The 20614-nt window shown below is 40.2% G+C and overlaps 1 protein-coding gene across 1 annotated transcript in view; it reads right to left on the reverse strand.

Moving 5' to 3' along the window:
* The window catches only part of LOC134405558 (vomeronasal type-2 receptor 26-like), a 32458-nt gene extending 26997 nt beyond the window's left edge, over positions 1-5461 (reverse strand). Inside the window, exons 1-2 of the mRNA XM_063136802.1 lie at positions 5093-5461; positions 823-1680 (exon numbers count right to left, since the gene is read on the reverse strand). Coding sequence (XP_062992872.1) covers positions 823-1680; positions 5093-5461 — 1227 coding nt within the window. The remainder of the gene's footprint in view (positions 1-822; positions 1681-5092) is intronic.
* Positions 5462-20614: the final 15153 nt, after the last annotated feature.

Below are 20614 nucleotides of genomic sequence, written 5' to 3' on the forward strand. Positions count from 1 at the left end.
AATGGGATTTACTCTTAAGGGGTCCAGACTCCAGCAGGTCTGTTTTATGAACTTGGATATGCACAGTTTCGCATGATCAAAGTAAAGGAAAATTGATTCTTCACTTTTGCAAACAGGTGGACTTTTGCGCTGGTGGACTATCAGGAAAAAGGTTTAAGGGGGGCAATTAAAGAAATTCCTAAAAAATTAAGGGATGAACCAATCTGATTTGAACTTGGCATGATGAAAGCTCTGCTTTGGGCAAGGAGGTTGCATTTTCCACATTTCTTTTAAGGTCAAAATGTACCCCTGGTCATGCATACTCAGGAGTAAGAACATAGAGTTAAATGGGACTTCTCTCCCTCCCCCTTCATGGTTGAGCAGAGAACTGCCCTGGCCTCCTCTTTTATTAGCGAGACCACCCTTAGACACACACGCCCCCAACAAAGAACAGGATGGTCAAATAGAATGCAATACACGGGAGGAAGGAGCGCATTTATTTTGCATGGAGGGAAAATAATCCAGACTTTCCCTGCTCCAAAAAGAAACAAAAGTGGAGGGGAAGAGGTGAAATGAGTGTGGGACATGGACAATGTCCTGTGAGTACCGGGCTGCAAAACTGCATACCAGACATGGCGAGTGTGCAATAAATCACTGGTGTGATGGACCTCAGAAATGGGATGGAATGGGCTCCTTGAAAAGCACATGCAAATGTGACAGTGTTTGCAAACAGATCTATCCATCCCTAGTTCAAAGCCAGTGCTGAATTCTTAGGTAAAAAGTGGCTATTACCCAAGAATGAAACAGCAAATGCAAACACAATCACTTCTGTGTACACATTACCTGCCACCATGGTTGATTCAGAAGCGTCTGTCCTCTTCTGTCTACAGTTCTACTTTTCACTCCATATGAGGACATGGCATGTAGAGCATGGGCCACAGCATAGACTGCATTGTAGATGCTGTAGCTGTGTCCAGTCATGGTCATTTCAAAAAAAGTCCCAGGGAGGCTCTCCAGCCTTTCTTCCCCAAGGCAGATATTGTTCTCCATGTCATCTACAACTTGATTTGTATACATACAATTGAAGGCTTGCTGCCAAAAGTCCCTGATAAAACCATCTTCTGCTGTGCTGGAAGGGTTTCTGCTTGCAATGAATTGGTTAAATTTTGGCAGATAATTAGAATGAATTGCAAATGACAGAGCACCATGGGTTATTTCTGTATCCAATGACCTTTGATAGACAAATGAAGTTAGCTCCATCTGGGCAGTCATTATCCACACTTTACCTTTCAGCTTATTTGCCACTTGCTCTGCATCTGATAGAGCTGGCAACCATCTCAAAAATGCCACACTGTAAGATTCTCCATAAGCCATGAACACATTAGCTTTGCTACCTAATACTTTATCAAATATCTTCATACCCCGCTCCAGGATGTCATCAATTTTATCGACAAAACTTAGTGTGGGGCATTTTTCTATGAAGGCAAAACAGATCCCACTCTGGGCAAAGAGGGGAAGCCCTGTTTGGACAAATCTTTCTCCAGTGTCAGTATCCATAACAATGACTCCAATCCATGTCCACCTGAAATGCAGAAGCAAAGCACGAATCCCCTCATACTGAAGACCTTCTTGAGGGACCATCTGGTAGAAGAGAAGACCTGGGCTTTTATCATTTGTCACTGGAGGAGAACTGTATATGAGCTAAAGTGAGGTATGGAGTGGAAGAGAAATAAGCAAACATTATAAAGACATCTATATATCAGATTCAAGTATTTTAAACACCTCAATTAAATTATGTTATCAATCTTTACTACACTCTGTAAACTGAATGGCCTCTGTTATTCCCATGTACGGATAGGGGGGTAAGGCTGAAAAAAAAAAGCTGCATGTGTTAGGCCTGAAGGGAGGATGCATGTGTGGCTTATATCTTTAAAATACATGCTTGGGTTGCAATAGCACCTCCCCTTCCTTCCTTGGGTGGGTGTAGTTTTCTTCATAATCCAGTTAGAGCAGGTTGGTCAGTTTATCCATCAGGTCTGGTAGTCTATCTGTATAGTAACCACAAACTGCTAAATTATGTAGTTCCTTTAGGAAGGAGATTGCTGAAGTTACTCTAACTCCTGCATCTTCTTAGTTTTTCAGCAGATGTGGAAGGATAATCTCACACAGTTTGTTCTCTTTCCACCAAACCCATATAATGAAACAAGGAGACATCACAATAAATTTGAGTTTCTTGGCTGAAATCTCATACTCTTGGCTCAGGTTTCCTACATAACAATTTTGAGCTATTTGTCTCAAATCCCCTATTCTTCAAATACCTAGAGTGTAATCCTATGTATGTTTAGACAGAAAAAAGTGTAAACATGCTCCAGACATCATGCCTGTTGAAGAATTATTGTCCTGTCTGAACATGCATACAACCGCGCCTTTACACTATCTATCAGAGACTGTCTCTTGGATCACCAGTGTCCTGTTCTTTGAAAGTAAGGCAAAAGAGTTTGCTCATGTTGCTTTTGGTTCTTTCCATCCTGTGGTCTGAGCAATAGGATAATAAAACAACCAGAGATAAACACATTGAGCTAGCCTATCCAGACAGTCCCTATTTCATCTAGCTCCCTTATTCAAGTAGTATTGTACAGTCCATGGTCTATCTTTCTCTAATGGTTCTCCAGTTCTATCATCTCTGGCTCTTTGGCTCTTTCTACACCTCCCAGCCTTCTGGGAGGGAGTGGGGAGGATCTCAGGATTTCCTGGCTTCAAGTTGGGTTTTCTTTTAAAACAAACAAACAAAAACAAACCCAAAACCGCCCCCCAAACCCCCTCCCTGTCATCCCAGGGGTGCCAAAATTGCTGCCACCCTTCCCCTGATGGCCATTGAGCTGTGCGGCTCCATGTCCATTTCTGGTGCTGCACTTTCTAGTGAGTAAGCATGGCACCAGAAAGTTTTAGGGTTTCCCAGGGTTTCTTTATCCCTGGGAAAAAACATGTCCATTCCCCCCCCCCCCCCATACCCCAGGGGATCCCTGTGCATCATTTGGACACACGTGGACTCAGCTGTCACCAGCCCAGACTATCAGACTGTTGTGGAAACAGCCTGTCTTTCCTCTAGGACTGTATTTCTACATGCACATCCCAATAACAGTATAAGGATATTTAATGACTGTTAATCCCTGCAAGTCCTGGACCTGGTCCTCTGCCTGGCCCTCTTCCACCTGGCCTGGAAGGCAGGGCCCCAACTGACTCTACCTACAAAGGCTGCAACTGCTGCTGAAGGTGTTTAGAGACCATCAGGTTAGGGCCATGTTTAGGCTTTGTGGCTGGGGTAACCTTTAGCTTTAGTTGAGATAAATTATTTTTTATTCCTATTGGAATTGTTTGTATTTCACTTTTGTATTTGTTGATTGTTTAATTTTGGTATATATTTACTGTGAGATCTTTAACCTATTAGTATGATTATTTAAATTTTGTTAGGACTTGTAATAATTGTTAGGTATTTGGAAATGTTGCTGTATTTTATGTATTTTTCTTGATGTTGCTGTGAACCACTTTCTTGCTATAAGCTCCATGGTTACTCACATGAATAAAGTATAAGGCCGAGTTCCCACTTCTCCAGGAAACCCACTATGACCTGTGCACAGGGCGGAAGGAGCTCCATGCTTGAGGCAACTGACCTATAAGAGCCAGGCTTATTTGTCCTGACAAACCCACTCTCCTCCTCCACTCAACCACTCAAATTATGAGTGCAGACAAGAAGTGATTCTTGGCCTGACCAGCTCTGAGTGCCAACTACTCTCCTCTGGTCCATGTACAGTCTGTTTAAAGGCAGGCCTCACACAGCCATGGCTACCTGGTTCCTTCCTACATACCTGGCCTTTCCCTCAGTTGAAAGCATTACCACTTGAAGCTATGATGCAAAGAGCTAGTATTGAGAGGTCTGGGAAAGAATCACAATTAATGTATCCCTTCTCCATAGCAATTTCTTGAATAACTACTACACCACAATGCATCTAGTACCTACATCACATTTTATTTATTTTTTATTTTTTATTTTTATTTTTGCTTTTTGTTACACCTGATGTTTGTGAACCACCCAGAGAGCTTCGGCTATTGGGCGGTATAAAAATGTAATAAATAAATAAATGTTGGGAATCAGGCATGATCTTTCATTGAGAGATGGGTGGGATGAGCATCCTGTTCCCTCACACAAAGGAGCCTCCCTTTTAAGGGGCTCAGGAGGAAAGAGCACACGATCCTCACCGTCTCCCCAGTAGTTCAAACAGCAGTTCTGGAACCAATTCTATCTGTTGGTGGCTACTGATTTCCACCTTCCAACATGTACCCAGAAAGCGGGCTTAGACACACTATTTCTGACAGCATGAGTTGTCAGGAACAGAATCCTGCATATATGCTCTGCCTTGTCGTTGGTAAGTCATACAGAAAAAAATGTTGTGCTCTGCCTTTTTCTCCAGTTGGAGCCCTTTTCTGCTCCTGCCCAGCTCCACTCCAGCAGTGGGGACAAATTCACAACTACATTGTTGGATTTTATCCTCCCTACTGAAAGAACCATCAAGACTATTTCTTAGTGTGAATCAGACATTCATGTAAAAGATATGGTCCATCTAATCATTTGAAATGTACAAATATCTTTATCCAGTCTACAAACTCCAGTCTGGAAGTGTGAAATTCCCATACCACACACACACACACACACACACACAGAGAGAGAGAGAGATTCTCCACATGAAGTTTAAATCCTGCATCCTTACTAGAACTTCTGCCTTCAGATTCCTTGCAGGATTACGATCATCTTATTTACATTTGGTTATTTCAAGGGGATTTCTTTCTGGCAAGTTCTATATCTTTAATTATACAGCTGCTAGATAGCACTGCAACATTTTGGGATTCCAAAAATTCACTGGAAATTTATCACTCTTCAAACTGTAATAAAATCTCTTATCCTGTTTCCCTCATAGTGTCAATAAAATACAGGAGGAGCCCTAGAGGTTGACAAGGAAATGTAAAGGACCCACAAAAACAAAAACAACATGTGTGACCAATCATGAGTGTGCAATAAAAGCCTCATGTAGAAATGCCCAGAAATAGAGAATCCCACCTGTGGAATTTTATAGGTATCCAAGATAGTGGCCACATGAAGAGATGTTTCAGAGTCCAATCCGCCAATAACTGCCACCAGATTTTTATCCATGTCACATATATAGTTGGGGACAAAGTATTCCAGTGTGGATGTAAATAGCATTGTGGCATGATAGGTCTTCTGTGCATTAAAATAGCTGTCATAGATGTGGAAGCCCAAGGTGACATTGGGTAAGATCTGAGGGTTTTCATTGATCTCCTTTACTGCAAATGCCAAGGCCAGGATGTGTTGGTAATTGTTGGGCACCACTCTAGAAAAATAGTTGAAATCTACATCAGAACAATATTCTACACTTTCCAAAGACATCACTGTTTTATTCTGCATCATCCTGACTACTATAATTTATTGCAGTATTCATTAGGGCTGTGCGCTCCGCTCTGAAAATCCAAAGGTTCAACAGAGCTCCATCAAAGCTTTGTATTTGCGGAGTGGAGCAGGACCATTTTTTAAACCATTGGATTCTTTTGGAGTGGAGCAAAGCCCTGCCAGAGCTTCAAAGTTATCCGACGGGCTCATGGTAGAGTCACTCACTGTGCTTTTCTTGGCGACCATCTTGTTGAGGCACTTGGCCATGCACGTGGTGGTGCCAGTTCTTTGGTTTGCCTAGGGATGTGAGGGGAGGAGGAAGGATGCTACCAAGCGAACCATGCCACAGTGTGGTCATGAGCAGACAAGCTTCCATATGAACCAGCCTGAGGCACAATGGGAACTGTAGTCCCATTGCACTCTGTTGCTCTTTCAGCAGCTGGGTGTGGGGTGGCAAGCCAGTTCTGTGCTTCCCAGAGGGCAATGCAAAACACCTTTAGACTTGTGGACTACCAGAAAAAGAGTTTAAGGGGGGATTTAAAAAATCATTAAAAAAATCTGATTCATATTTGGCATGCTGAAAGCCCTCCTTAACAGCTACCACTGTGCCAATTTTGATTTCTTTATCTTTAAAAATGAGGGCACTGCTGGCAAGGAGGGTGCATTTCCTACCTTTCTTTTAAGGTGAAAATGCCCACTGGAGAAAAGGCACACCCCTCTCTTTCGTCATCAATACCCCACCCCCTTTAAAATACACCCTCAGAGCATCAGATTGAAAACTATGAATGAAAATACATGTTGAGGGTAGTGTGTTGTCCTTTCGATATACTGGAAGAACCAGACTTTCCCTCTGCCAAAAAACAGTGCTAAGAGTGGGGAGTGAGGTCAGAACAGGGCATGAATGACATCATCTGAGTCCTTTGCACACAACCCACATTGACAGTGGGTTGTCAATATATAACGCTGGTGATAGAGCCCTTTAAAGTGACACAAGTGTCTTTGTTCATCTTCTCCCTAATTTTGTTTACTTTTTTTTTACCACCAAATCCAATAAGACATTGAACTGAGGTTTCAACCTGTAGGACTAACCACTTCAGTGACCAAAGCAGCTACATAAATGCATAGTTATTGACCAGTAATTTTATTACTCTACTTTAATTGTAATATTAAATGGGATGATGAAGATGATGATGTTAATAGTTATTATGTTAATATTAATATTGTTTATTGGCATTATAGAAATAAAATTAGGTTGAAATCTTAAGCATGTTTCGACAGCAACAAATACAATAACTCCTAGCTTGCACAGGATCTAAACATGCGTATGATTTTATCCTAAATGAATGAAATAAATAGATCTGCATAGATTGTTCACTGGAAAGTGATTTATAAATCTGTATAATAAATCAATGAAATTGCTAACGCATTACTTAATCTCATCAGAATACACTGGTGGGGGAACTTCAGTAAATGTCATCAAACTGGAGATGATGAAGCTGTGAGAAACAATGCCACCAATTATGAGGTCTCCTCTCTGGTGATACTTGTGAAGTGGGGAGTGTAGATAACCGACACTGCATTTAACAAAGTGAGCTTTGAATGTTGTATTATAAAGTAAAAGCAGCAAAAACATTAATAATACCATCATACTAATTATAAATCTTTCCTCCAGCTATAAATCCTATATTTCCAACTAAAACAAAAGCTAAAATGGCCTGATTTGAATAGCTTTACTGTTTTTATTCTACGTGCCTGAACCCCAAAGTCTAATCTGAACCCCAAAGTCTAAAATCTAAAGTACACTGGGAAATCCTTGCCAGTTCTTAATCTCAAACTGCAGCAATGATTTCTAGAGTGTATATTTATGCTATTCTTCCCAGATTATGAGATTAGTTAGCAATGAACACAAGACAATGGATTTTGAAAGAAGCAAAATTAATTACAGTCCTTCTGCTAATCAAAGGGTTGGCCAACACTAGTTCAAAACTGAGGATTCACTGTGGAATTACAGAAGAAAATATTGTTTGTCACATCTGAGTGGAAGTTTTCATTTCTACTTTGTTTGACAAGTTTGGAACATTTGGGCTTACAGTGCAGAACAGACAAATAAAGGGATGCCAGAAATGTAAGCAATCGGTCAAGAGTTAGAGAGGAAATTAATTCTTTTGATAATAAGACTGGCCCCGCTGAGAGCATGATCTGGAGAGATGGAATCAACAAGTTAAAGAAATTAACCTTCCAAATGTTTCTATACCATGATAGAAAAGACAATTGATTGCCCTTCTCCTCATTCCCTACACAGATGGAGCAAATAACCCATTATTATTGGAACCACATGGGGGCGGAGCTTGGCAGCCATGGCGGTGGCAGGTTTCTTCTGAGGCTCTGAGCGGCGTTGCCGGAAAAAGCAATTATCTATTTTCTAATGGGCATAAATCTTTGAGCAAACGACAGGAAATGATTATAAAAGCTATCGGAGCTGGAAAGTGTTGAGAAGAGCCGATGGGATGAGGTGAGCTTGACGGAATGTCTTTATAAACTGCAGAGGCGAAACCGAAAGTAACATGATTGATGTCGCAGTTTGAAAAGAAAGAACTTATGCTTGTTAGACGTTGATCTGATTTACAGCGATCCTCACTTCTCATCCTTTATCTTAAGTTGGAAAGATTGAAATACTGGCTTTGAAGTTGTTTGCTGTAATCTTTGTAAAGTGGAAAGTGGAAGCTGTTTGCGGTGTGCCGAGAAGGGGGGGGGTGAAGGGGAAGAAACAGCATTCTGTGAGGGAGATGTGGGATTTTGAGAAACTGTGAATGATTGGATCTGATCCCCTCTAGTGAATGCTGTTGTGAACTGAATATATTTCCTCCCCCTCGGGAAGAAGGTGGTGTGTTTGGCACATAGAAGAGAAGCCAGTAAAAGTTGCTAAGGAAGTGGGGGCTCTAAGATTTATGCCCTACTCAGAAGGGTCCTATGTCCAACATTAAAAAAAAGATTAAGAAGTGGGAAAAGTTGAATATACAAAAAAAGAAACCTTCAAATCATAATTTAACCCACCTCTCCCACCTGGAAGATACAGCCCCTGGAACAGACCAGGAAGACGAAGTTATAGACCCAGTTTCTTTGGATACAGTACCAAATAAAGAAAAGAATATGGCTGAAGGGGGAAAAGCAATGGACAGCAACTTTCCCTCCCTAGCAGAAATTAAGGCAGTTATTGTAGAGAATAATATCATCATTTTTAAAAAAATGGATCTGCAAATGAATGAATTTAGACAACAAATGCGTGTTCTTTCGGATAAGACTGCAGAAAACTCGGATAAGATCAAAGAGATAGAGGCAAAAGCGGAATTGGACCAGAAGAAGCAAGAGGCCTTTGAAAAATCAACAAATATTCAATTTAAGGAATGGGAATTACGTCTGATCGCCTTGGAAGACCAATCTCGTAGATCTTCGATTCGAATAAAGCAGCTGAAGCAGATACAAGGAGAAGATCTTAGAGAAATCATTCTGAACTGGTTCAAAGAGCTGACGCCTGACATACCAATAGATGGATCGGATCTGGACCGAGTCCACCGCGTGGGGGGGCAAAACTACAAAGGGACTAGAGATATTTTGGTGAAATTTGGTAACTATTATAAAAAAGAGCAAATCATGAAAGAATTGAGATCTTTGACCCAGTTACAATATAAAGGCAAAGCAGTGCAAATTTATAATGATCTTTCTCAACATACATTAAATTGGAGACGGAGTATTAAACCAATAACTGGAATGTTAATGCAGAACAAAATTCCATACGCATGGGGTTACCCGGTTTTCTTAAGATTTATATATGGGAGGAGGGAACACAGAGTAACCTCATTGGATCAAGGTAAAGAATTGCTGAAGAGGCTGGGTCTGGATGGGGAAGCAAATGGGGCTGGAGTGGGTGGGGGAGGGAATGAGGCTGGGACATCTGGAGAGTAAGAGAATTGTTAATTATGTTTGGAGATAATTGCAAATAGAAATGCTAATATAGAAACCTGCCGGCCAGGCGCAGCACTGCCTCCCCCCCCCCTTTAAAGTAGATGGCTGGAGTACTAGACTCACGGGGATATGGGGGGGGGATTAGAGTGGGGGGGTGGGGAGGGGGGAAAGGTAGGAGAGGAGGGATTGGGGTAGGAGGGTGGGGGTTTTATGTATGGAGTTTGTTTTTTTATGTAAGCAAGTTTGAACTGCTGAGCACAAGGGATCGGAAGAGATTTCAAAAGGGTGATTATGGATAAAAAGATAAAGGTATCAACACTCAATGTTAAAGGTTTGGGGGCAGTCGTGAAAAGGAAGAGAATAGAACAAATGCTTAATAAAGAGGGATCAGATATTATAATGGTCCAAGAGACACACCAAGGCTCCGAGAATTCGAATATGATAAAATTAAAGTGGTTAGCCTATTATGAAAAGTCATTAGGGACATCGAAAAAAAATGGAGTGGCCACTTTGATTTCAAAAAAAAGTGGGTTTATATTAGAAGAAGTAAAAAAGGATGATAAGGGCAGATATCTTATGTTAAAAGGTAAAATTGAGGGAAAGGTCTATACTTTGATTAATGTTTATGCCCCAAATGAGAGGCATAGAGAGTTTTTTATAAAGTTGTTTAAAGAAATAGAAGAATTTAAGGAGGGGTATGTTATATTAGCTGGGGATTTTAATATGGTTATGGATAATAAACGGGACAGGTCAAATCCCACTAATGCTGAAAAGAGGAACAATATGACTATATTGAATAAATTAGTAAAAGAAAATGATTATTTAGATTCGTGGCGTTTACTTAACGGGAATAGGCCTGGATTTTCATACTTTTCCCCAGTTCATCATACATACTCCAGGATAGATTATATATTTGTTTCAAAAGATTTTGCAACGAGGATTTGTAAAATGGAAATGGGGGTAATAAAAGTAACTGATCATGCCTTGTTAAGTCTAGAATTTACAGTTAAGAAAGATTATAAAGAGGCATATAGATGGAAGCTGAATACAAAGATATTGAAATATAATAAAATAGTAGATAAAATTCGGAAGGAACTGTCGGAGTCATGGGAAATTAATGAAAAAGGAGGAACAGCTGGGTCAGTCATTTGGGACACCATGAAGGCTGTAGCAAGAGGAATCTGTATTAGAGAAACATGTAGTTTAAAAAGACAACAACGTGCAGAACAGGAAAAGTTAGAGATAGAAATTAAAAACTTGGAGGAAAGATATTGGCGAGTTAAAGATAAATATAAATTAGTGGAAATACAAGCTAAGAAGAAACAATTAGAAAATTTAAATATAGAAGAGATTCAAAAGAATTTAATGTATATGAAAAGGGAATATTTTGAAAACAGTGATAAGAACTCGAGGTTGCTTGCCAAGCTCACACAAAAAGAAAAAGGGAGGAATGGGATAGAAACGTTGAAAGATAGCCGAGGGAATTATTGTCATGCAATGAAAGCTAAAATAAAAATTTTTCAGGAATTCTATCAGGAATTGTATAAGGGTAAAGAAATTCAACAAGAAAAGGTGGAGGAGTATATTGGAAGGTTTATAAAGAAGGGAATAAAATTAGAATATAAGGAGTTAATGGAGTCAGTAATAACTCAAAGAGAAGTTGAAGAGGTTATTGATAAGTTAAAAGTTGGTAAATCACCGGGAGCAGATGGTTTGGGTCCAGAATATTATAAGGTCTTCAAAGACTGTTTAGTTCCAAAATTAATGGAACTTTATAATAGGATATTATCAGGAGAGAAGATACCTGAATCATGGGAACATTCAGTGATAATTCTGATCCCAAAACCAGATAAAGATTTGACTAATCCCGATTCTTATAGACCTATTTCTTTAATAAATCAGGATGCTAAAATTTTTACATCTATTATGGCCAAACGGCTAAATAAATTTTTGGCAGAATATATAGGAGCAGATCAATGTGGGTTTGTGGTAGGAAGGCATATGCATAATTTAGTGGGTAGAGTTTTAAATGTAATAAATGTAATAAAAAAAGCAAATATTAAGGCAGGTATTATGGCATTAGATATTTTTAAAGCTTTTGATTGTGTGAGCTGGCAGGCACTAAAGAGTATTATAGATAAATTGGGATTTGGAAATAAATTTAAAAATGTAATAGAACAGCTATATTCCCAAAATACGGCGGTAGTGGTGGTAAATGACGGACTTACTGAAAAGATACGACTAGCCAGAGGAACAAGACAAGGATGTCCGCTCTCGCCGGTCCTGTTTGTAATGGTTATGGAAGTTTTGGCGAAGGCACTAAGGGAGGATAAAGAGTTAGAAGGAATTGGAGAGGTAAGGGAAATAAAGTTAAACATGTTTGCGGATGACACTTTATTGACCATTAAGAATCCATTAAGAAAATTAGAAAGAATTAAATATCAGTTGAGGGAATTTGAGGAAATTACAGGGTTAAAAATAAATTGGTCTAAATCAGAGATGATGTTGTTTAACTATACCAAGAAGGAAGAAAAGGATTGGGAATTTAAGGGAATGGAATTGAAAGTTAAGAATGAGATTAAATATTTGGGAATTAAAATTACAAAAAATTTAGAGAATCTTGAAAAGGAAAATTTAACGAGGTTAAAGAAAGAGGTATTAGAGAAATTGGAGAAATATAAAAGATTAAATTTATCTTGGTTCGGAAGAATAGCCTTAATAAAAATGAAGATATTAGCTAAAATTAATTTTGTATTTAGAATGTTACCTATAAAAATATCAGAAACCGGGATAAAAAGTTGGCAAAATATTATTAATAAATATTGTAATGGAGAAAAGAGAGCAAGAGTGAATAAAAATAATTGGTACCTAAGCCAAAAAAAGGGGGGAATGGGTCTCCCAAACATAAAATTATACTACGTAGCAAATAGATTAAGACATGTTGTAGAAGCAATTATGGGAGTAGGAGATTTATATTGGATGGAAGAAAAAACCATAAATAAGGTAGAGATGAATTTGGAGAATGTTTTTTTTAAAGACGGAGGAAGAAAGTGGGTTGGAAGTATAGATAATCCACTCCTGAGGACTCAATGGGAAATTTGGAGTAAATTTAAAGGGAAGCTGCTTCCGAGCAACTCTCCCTTAGCACCGATAATAATGTTAAAGAATTTCCCAGAGGATCTAAAGGGTAGATTATGTAAAATATTAAAAGAGAAAAATAAAATAAGATTAAAGGATTGGGTAAGAGATATTAAAACAAGAGAGGATATGGAAAATTTGTTAAAGGAGAAGAAGCTATCTTGGCTAGAATATGGTCAATTAGAGCAATGGAATAAAAAGTGGATTAAAGATAATAGAATGTGCAGAAAGATGACGAGGTTTGAAGAATTAGTAGTAAGTAAGGAGGAAGGGAAAGGAGGGAGTATAGTTTCAAAAGGATTAATGAGTGAAATATATAAAATATTGTTAGAGAAGGAGTTTAGAGAGAATACAGAGAAAATGGTTTGGGAATCAGATTTGAAGATACAAATAGGGCGACAGAGCTGGGAGGGACTATGGAAACAAAGAGTGTTGAGAAGTTTATCAGTAAGAATAAAGGAGAATTATTTTAAAATCCTATGGAGGTGGTACCTAACCCCGGTTAGATTGAATAAGATAAGTGATCAACATTCAGCAAATTGTTGGAGAGGTTGTGGGGAAAAAGGAACGTATTTACATATGTGGTGGCAATGCAAATATGTACAAAGATTATGGAAGATGGTGTTCTCAGAAATTGAAGAAATAGTGGGAATGAAAATAGAACAAACACCAAAAATAGCATTGCTGTCACTATTTGAAGATATAAAGTGTGGAAAAGGAACTATAGAGCTGATATCGAATTTGTTGGTTGCAGCACGACTGATGGTAGCTAGGAACTGGAAGGTCCAAGGGGAATATTCTATTGAGGAATGGTACAAAGAAGTATGGGACATAGCCATTAATGATAAACTGACATGTAATATTAAGTGGAGAAAAGGCGTAACTAAAATAAATGAGTTCGAAGGAATTTGGAAACAGTTCCTAGTGTTTGTGTTTACTAAGGGAAGTGGGAAACCACCAGCAGAAGAAACGATTAGATTTTGGACTCAAGAATGATCCCGAGGTGGGGGGTGCACTTTTATGTTAAGAACGAAGATGTTGTAGTATGATAAGGTATATGTAATAGTTTTTGATATTTGTACTCAACAATCATTCAATATGTATGCAGCAGATATTTGATGTTTTTTTTTTTCTTATTGTGTTTTGTTTCAGTTATATTTTGGTAATGTTTATCTATGTTTATATAGTGTTGAAAATGAATAAAAATTTAATAAAAAAAAAAAATATTGGAACCACATCATTTGTAAAGCTGTTATAGTGGTTTTAAATGTATGTGCATTTTGCACATTTTTGTGGTTTTTAATTTCTGTATATTGTTTTTAAGTGTTTTTATTTTATGTGAACTGCCCAGAGAGCTTCAACTATGGGGTGGTATGCAAATGTAATGAATGAATGAATAAAGTGATCAGTAAAATAAGGGTTAAATGGAAATGAAGGGAATGGGTTATTCCACCCTAAAGAAAATCAAAAGGGTTTCCCCAATCTTCCTGAAAATTAGGCATGTGCTCCGCTCCGATTAGAAGCGTAGAAGCAGTAGCGAATTGGCCTGCTCCGCCTTGCCCAGAGGCGGAGTAAAAGCGGACCGCGGACCCCTACAAGCAAGGCGAAGAGAAGCGCCCATTTTTCGGAGCTCCTCTTTCAAGTGGACCGCTCCGGTTGCCATCTTGAAACATTTCGCCCATAGGATTGCATTGCGGAAAACAATCGGGGATAACTGGGTTGTTTTTTACGCTATCGTTCTGAAAATTCTTGTGCTCAGAGAGTCGTGGATGGGGGTCATTTTGAGACTACTCTCACCTCTCTGCGTCGTGCGGGTCGTGCGCTAGAATTTTTTTAAAAATTGGGTAAACAAACATTACAAACAAGGACAGCGCGGGTCAAACGGCGGTTTTCGCCCATAGGATTGCATTGCAGAAAATAATCAGGGATAACTGGGTTGTTTTTTAAGCTATCGTTCTGAAAATTCTTGTGCTCAGAGAGTCGTGGATGGGGGTCATTTTGAGACCACTCTCAACTTTCTGCGTCCTGTGGTTCACGTGCAATATTTTTTTAAAAAATCGGGTACATTTACAATACAAATGATAGGGTAAACCGGCTGCGGCGCGGCAGGGTTTATTTGAAGTGATGATAGGCACATTCAACTCCCAATCCTGATGAGAATTGATCTCCTCATGAAGCATCCTCCAATCCCAGCGTTCGAGGGGGGGGGACTAAGGCAGAGTCATCCTGAGATCTTTGAGCTCTCAGTGTCTTGTAGGTTTGGCTTCGTTGGGAGAGGGTCTACTTAGCTAGCTGCTGCTGTGTACTTTGGAGATAGATTAGGATTTTAGCTTGGCGCGTCTGTTTGTTTGCTTCTTTCTGACTTTTTGCTTAGTTTGCTCTGTGTTTTTCCCTTACTTTGATTTAATATAAACTTTATTTTTAAATTTTGGAGTGTGTGTTTGTTTGGTTGGTTCATTTTCCCCCTCCCCTCTCTTAAAGCCTGATTGTGTGCACTGCTTTTGTGAAGTGCAACAGCCACAGATTGAGCATTTTGGGGAAAGCATACACACACTTCTTGTCCCATTTCCCTACATTTAATAATATTCTTAAACATATTATTATATTCTTATACATGGACACATGGATAAGCTATCATGGTGCTGAGTTTGAGGTTTCTAACATGCAAATTGATGAAGCTATCGAAAGGGGTGTGAATTAGGGTTATGGGTGGTGCGTTAGAAGTTAGAGCCGTGCCAAAAATCAGGAGGTGATGGGACTGCCTTGAGTCTGGGCGTCCATGTGGACACATGGATAAGCTATCATGGTGCCAAGTTTGAGGTTTCTAACGTGCAAATTGACGGAGCTATCCCAAGGGGTCTGAATGGGGTGCCCGAATTTCATAAATTCCCCCAAAATCAGGGGATGATGGGATTGCCTTGAAACTTGGCGTGCGTGTGTATACATCCATGAGGTGTCATGGTGCCAAACATAAGATTTCTAACTTGAACAGAAAAAAAGTTGTTTACTTTTTTAGCTTTCAATGCAACCCTATGGAGGGAAAAAACAGAGCTCCGATCCGGATCCGGAGCTCCGAGCGGAGTGGAGCAGAAATGGGTGGAGCGGGGGCGGGGCGAAGCAGCCCGATCCAAAAATCGCGGATCTGGAAGTGAAGCGGAGTGGGGGGGTCCGTGCACACCCCTACTGAAAATTACACATTCTAGAAAGAAATGCTGGACATTTCTTGAAAATATTGCCTGAACATTTATGGGAGATGGATTAAAGACTGAGGGAGAAAGGGCAGTTAACAGAAAAAAGAAACAAATTCGGCCACACAGAAGTGGTCCTGAAAACATGTGTTGCCAACTTTTGGGCCCATCATTTATAAAAACAGTATAGGCTCCATATTTTAAGGATTGCTGTTTTCTTATTTACTTTTTCTTGTAGTTGGTGGAATGAAAATCGTTTTTTAAAACAACAACAAAACAATTCACCTATTTTAAAAACAATTTTTATTGATTAATGACAACCGATGGGACTTCAGAACGTGGTGCTCGGAATGTTGTGGGGAGTGGGGGAGGGAAATAACTGCTGTGTGGAGAAAAAGCAGCAGCAGCAAAATTGGGGGACGTGTGAATGTGTGTGTGTGTACACGGATAAGCAATCCCCTCAGTGTGACTGGACCCCACTACCTATGTTCCCTGGTCTGCATTCCCACCTGTTCCCCTTCTTCCTCTGCTCCACCTTTCCTCCTTAATAAATTGTGTTACTAAGGTCCCTGTAAAGGTTCAAATGCTTGGAATAGATGGTTTAGAAGAAAGCTATGGAATCAATTGGGAGTGAAACTTTGGTTCATAAACAAGCCTATCTTTCCTTGCCAGCTGAGAGTTTTGCTGCCTGAAATCTGAGAAGTAGGCTCGCCCTGGTTCACACCTTCATTTTGAGACAAGACAGGTCATCTTTTCTCTTTCTGAACATGATTTCCCTTGACGGTGACTATTTTTACCATCCTCCCCAGCCAAAGGGCAGCTCTAATTTAATGGGAATTAACAAAAATGTGTATATATCCATCATGTTTAAAGATAAAGAGATGAAAAATGGTATATTGATAGATCTTAGGTAGAGTTTTAGCCATGCCAAATTTGACACTGATCCATTCATCTATTGATTTTTAGTTTTTTTCTAAAAAAAACATTGAGGTTTTAAAATTATTATGTTAAACTGTTATTTTTAAAGATAAAGAGATGAAACTTGGTACCATGATTGCTCATAAGGAGGACTTTAGCCATGCCAAGTTTTAAGCAGATTGGTTTATCTATTGAGTTTTAGGATTATTATTTTTTAAGTTTGCTGTTTTAGAATTATTATTTTCAAAAAAAGTCATTTGAGCTGAAAATTGGCACCGTGAAAGAGCTTTAGGGCTTTAGCCATGCCATGTTTGAAGTAGACCCATTTATCTGTTGATTTTAAGGAAGTTTTTTAAAGTTCAAGGTTTTTAAATTGTTTTAAAAACCCACTGGAGCCATATCCTTCAAACTCAGGTTGTCAAACCTCTTCTTTGGGGTCATGCACCTTGAGCAGTTTCAGCCCTTGGTATCAAGGGGATATCCAGTTTTTAGCTAAGCAGTGCTGGGCGAGCAGGGCACCTTTCCTGTTGCATATTTGGTGGGAGCTCAGCAGAAGCAAGGTGTCCACAGGTGAAAATGTGGGAAAGGAGTGGTCAGCCAAAGCAGAACACAGGGCAAAACAGGATGGGCCAGAGGCCTTTTCCTCAAAGTTCTACATCATGGGTGATGAAGGGTCATCCTTAGAGAAAAACTCTCATGACCAACAGTGAGGTGCCAGTCTAGAGACAGGCTCTCATCTTTGTGGATGCCCTGTTGCTGCAAATGTTGGAACCTGGCATGGCATTGCTTCGCTTCACTACCCTTTCCCTTCCACTTCACTTTGTCCACTTGTATGCTAGGTTCTGTGTGCACTGCTGGCATGCAATGCAGAATATTTGGAGAGCATGCCAAAGAAAAATAGATAGATTTGTGGCTTTGGCTGGTTGGTAGGGTGACCATATTTTGGAAACCAAAAAGGACAACTTCAAGAGTTACAGAGTTGAGGGAAATCCCCAATCTATTTGTGATTAAAGGCACTGAGAAAAGGAACACTGGAGATAATTTAGACTGACCCTAACCACATCACACTCTCCCCCTTCTAAAGAGACCTGGACCCCAGACAAACAAACCAGCAGGCCATAATAACAGTTTTCATTTACTTTATGAGGCAGGTGCTCCTGCAGGCTACCAAATGGAGGTCCTTACAGGTCAAAGAGTTGCCTGGCTTGGTCTGCCAGAAACACAGCCTCACCACTCCTTGTAGGCCTCACTAAATTCTACAGCAACCACTCTCAGCAGAATGTGATGGAATCCCACCCTCCACACCCAGGTATGGAGGGTAAGTTGTAAGCAAGCACAATTTGCGACATTGTACAACACCATGACTGATCCCATGGCACATCAGGTAAGGCATTAGTCTTAGCTTCCAATTTCCTGGCTTTGTAGAGTTTGGACAAAGATTAAAAAGCCTTATCTTCTGGTCTTTTAAACCAGCAGGTCTTTTAATGAAGGAATATACAATAGCAGAGAAGATCAGGAGATGGCAAATGCTCCCCAATAATGTTAGCAATATTAGCAAGAATTCAGCGAGTAATGTCTAATGAGCTAATGAGCACACATCATCAGCAATCTGCAGAATTTGTCTTAAAGGCTGCCCAAAGGTAGCAGCCTTTAAGACAACAGTGAGGAAATATTTTTGCCCCGAGGGCTGCATTGCCTTCCTGGAAGACTGTGGGGGGCATATGCCAGCAGATAATGGTATCAAAGAAACCATGCCCACCTCACACAGAAGCACCCCATTCATACCCATAAAAGAGTTTTAAATCTCTCTGGCCCTTTCTGTACCTAAGGATTATCCCAGGAAAATGAAGGGATCATCCCTGCCTGCTCCTGGAATCCCCTGTGTGTTATTTCAATGCACAGGGATGATCCCGGGATGATCCGGGGTTGGGGGTGGGGAGACAGGTATAGAAACAGCCTCTGTCAAGCCCTAGTAGGGAGAGTGCCTGGAGAGAGTTCTAGGAGATGGATTGGGGAGCCTGCACAGTCTGGATTAGGCTGATGGGGCAGAAGTTCCAGATCCCTGCTTTTGGAGAATGTACGGATGTGCTTTTAATACAGGGTGACCATATGGAAAGGAGGACAGGGCTCCTGTATCTTTAACAGCTGCATAGAAAAGGGAATTTCAGCAGGTGTCATTTTTATGAATGCAGCACCTGCTGAAATTCCCTCTTCATCACAGCAGTTAAAGCTGCAGGAGCTTTACTAGAGTGACCAGATACTAAAGTTACTAGAGTAACCCTGTTAAAGATACAAGAGCCCTGTCCTCCTTTGCATATGGTCACCCTATTTAATACCAGCCATTTACTCTTCTTGACACCCCCGAGACCCTATCACTGCCACATCTGGAACTGAGCTCTTCTGCCCAGCCAGCTTATCCAGATCTAGAGAACATTTTCCAAGGTCACTGTTGAAAGCTGCTGCTGGAAAATAGAAGCATTCAGGGTCTTGGTAGTGAAGTTGCAACTATCTTCTATGCAAAGCTCCAGAGATACCACTATACTCTAAAGCCGTTCACCCAAGCTGCTAATCCACACTCAGTGGTTGTGTGTGTGTTGTTTTGAACCATGGGTTGTTTGTTGAACTGTGGGTTGTCATGTTGTCTGAACATGTCTTATTTTCTTGAGCAAGCCACCTTGGAAACTCATGATTTGTTTTTGGGTTTAGGCTAGTTAAAAAGTAGGGCTGTGCATTGCTTTGGTCCTGAACCCCAAATCCAAACTGAGGTGGCCTGATCTGGCCTGCCTCTGACTGAATCCAGATCAGGTCTGGATTGGGACAAATTGGTATGAAGCACTTTGGGCTGCCTCAGCCCAACTCAGGGCAATGGTGAGCTGCTCCCCCCACACACGGGAATTATCTGAGCTGTCCAACAGCATCCTGTCATCAATGAGAGCCACTATTTTCAACAAAGATGAGGGCTCTGAGGTTTTAGATCTAATGTCTCAAACTACAATGGCCATAAAGGGCCATTTCCTGTGGTTGTGAAGGTCCATTTCTATCTACAGCTAAACATTTTCTTTGGGTGACTCCCTCTCCTGGAGTAGTTCATTTCTAGCACGAATTAGGAAGCAAGAAGAATCAGACTAACTGGTGCAAGATTGTTGAAAACATTTAATGTTAGAATTCTGTTGTTGTTTTAATGTAAAGCTGACAACAAGACTGTAGGGCAGAAGTGGGAAATGTGTGGTCTTCCTGCTGTTGCTGGACTGCAACTCCCATAAGCCCTTGGTAGCATAGCCATTGGTAAGGAATGATGGGAAACTTGTAGCCGTCCAACAACTAGAAGACCACATGTTCTCCATCACTGCTGTAGAAGAACTCTCAGCCTTTCCTGTAACACAGCACCATGTTGAATAAGTCACCAATAACAGCAGCAACAACACATTCTGATGTCTGTGAAAGTAGACTTGTGCATACAATATGTGGGGAAAGAATAGTTCAGTAGAACTCCCAGTGGTTGGGTATGTTGATTCAGTACACTATATAACTTTTCTCCTTCACCACATGACAAATGGAAGCAGGACAGATTTGGCAACAGAACTCTAAGTACACTTTCTTAATTTAAATAACGTGACATATCCCCAGGAGCATGGGACATCTTTCATAGGACAAGTATCCATGTTATTTTTAGTCCATTAAAAGCAGAGCCAAACTAAAATAAAGATCTTATACTGGCTCCAAAATATCCCTCCATGTGATTCTCAGGATGTTGGAGGAATCTGGTTGGGGGACAGAGCCCGAAGAGCTTTCGTCAGCTTGGCCCCACTGAATTTTGGTTTGTCTTTTGCTAGCTGGCCCGATTTAGCCTGCAGCAAGTTGGGTCATTTAGCAGATTTCAGGTGAGTGGTGGTTGTTTTTTAATTCGCACATATTATGCCCACAATTTATGCAAATTATGCACATTTCTGCCATAAAGTGTGCAAAT

This window comes from Elgaria multicarinata, chromosome 11 (assembly GCF_023053635.1).
Source record: "Elgaria multicarinata webbii isolate HBS135686 ecotype San Diego chromosome 11, rElgMul1.1.pri, whole genome shotgun sequence".
In the NCBI taxonomy this organism is placed as follows: Eukaryota; Metazoa; Chordata; class Lepidosauria; order Squamata; family Anguidae; genus Elgaria; species Elgaria multicarinata.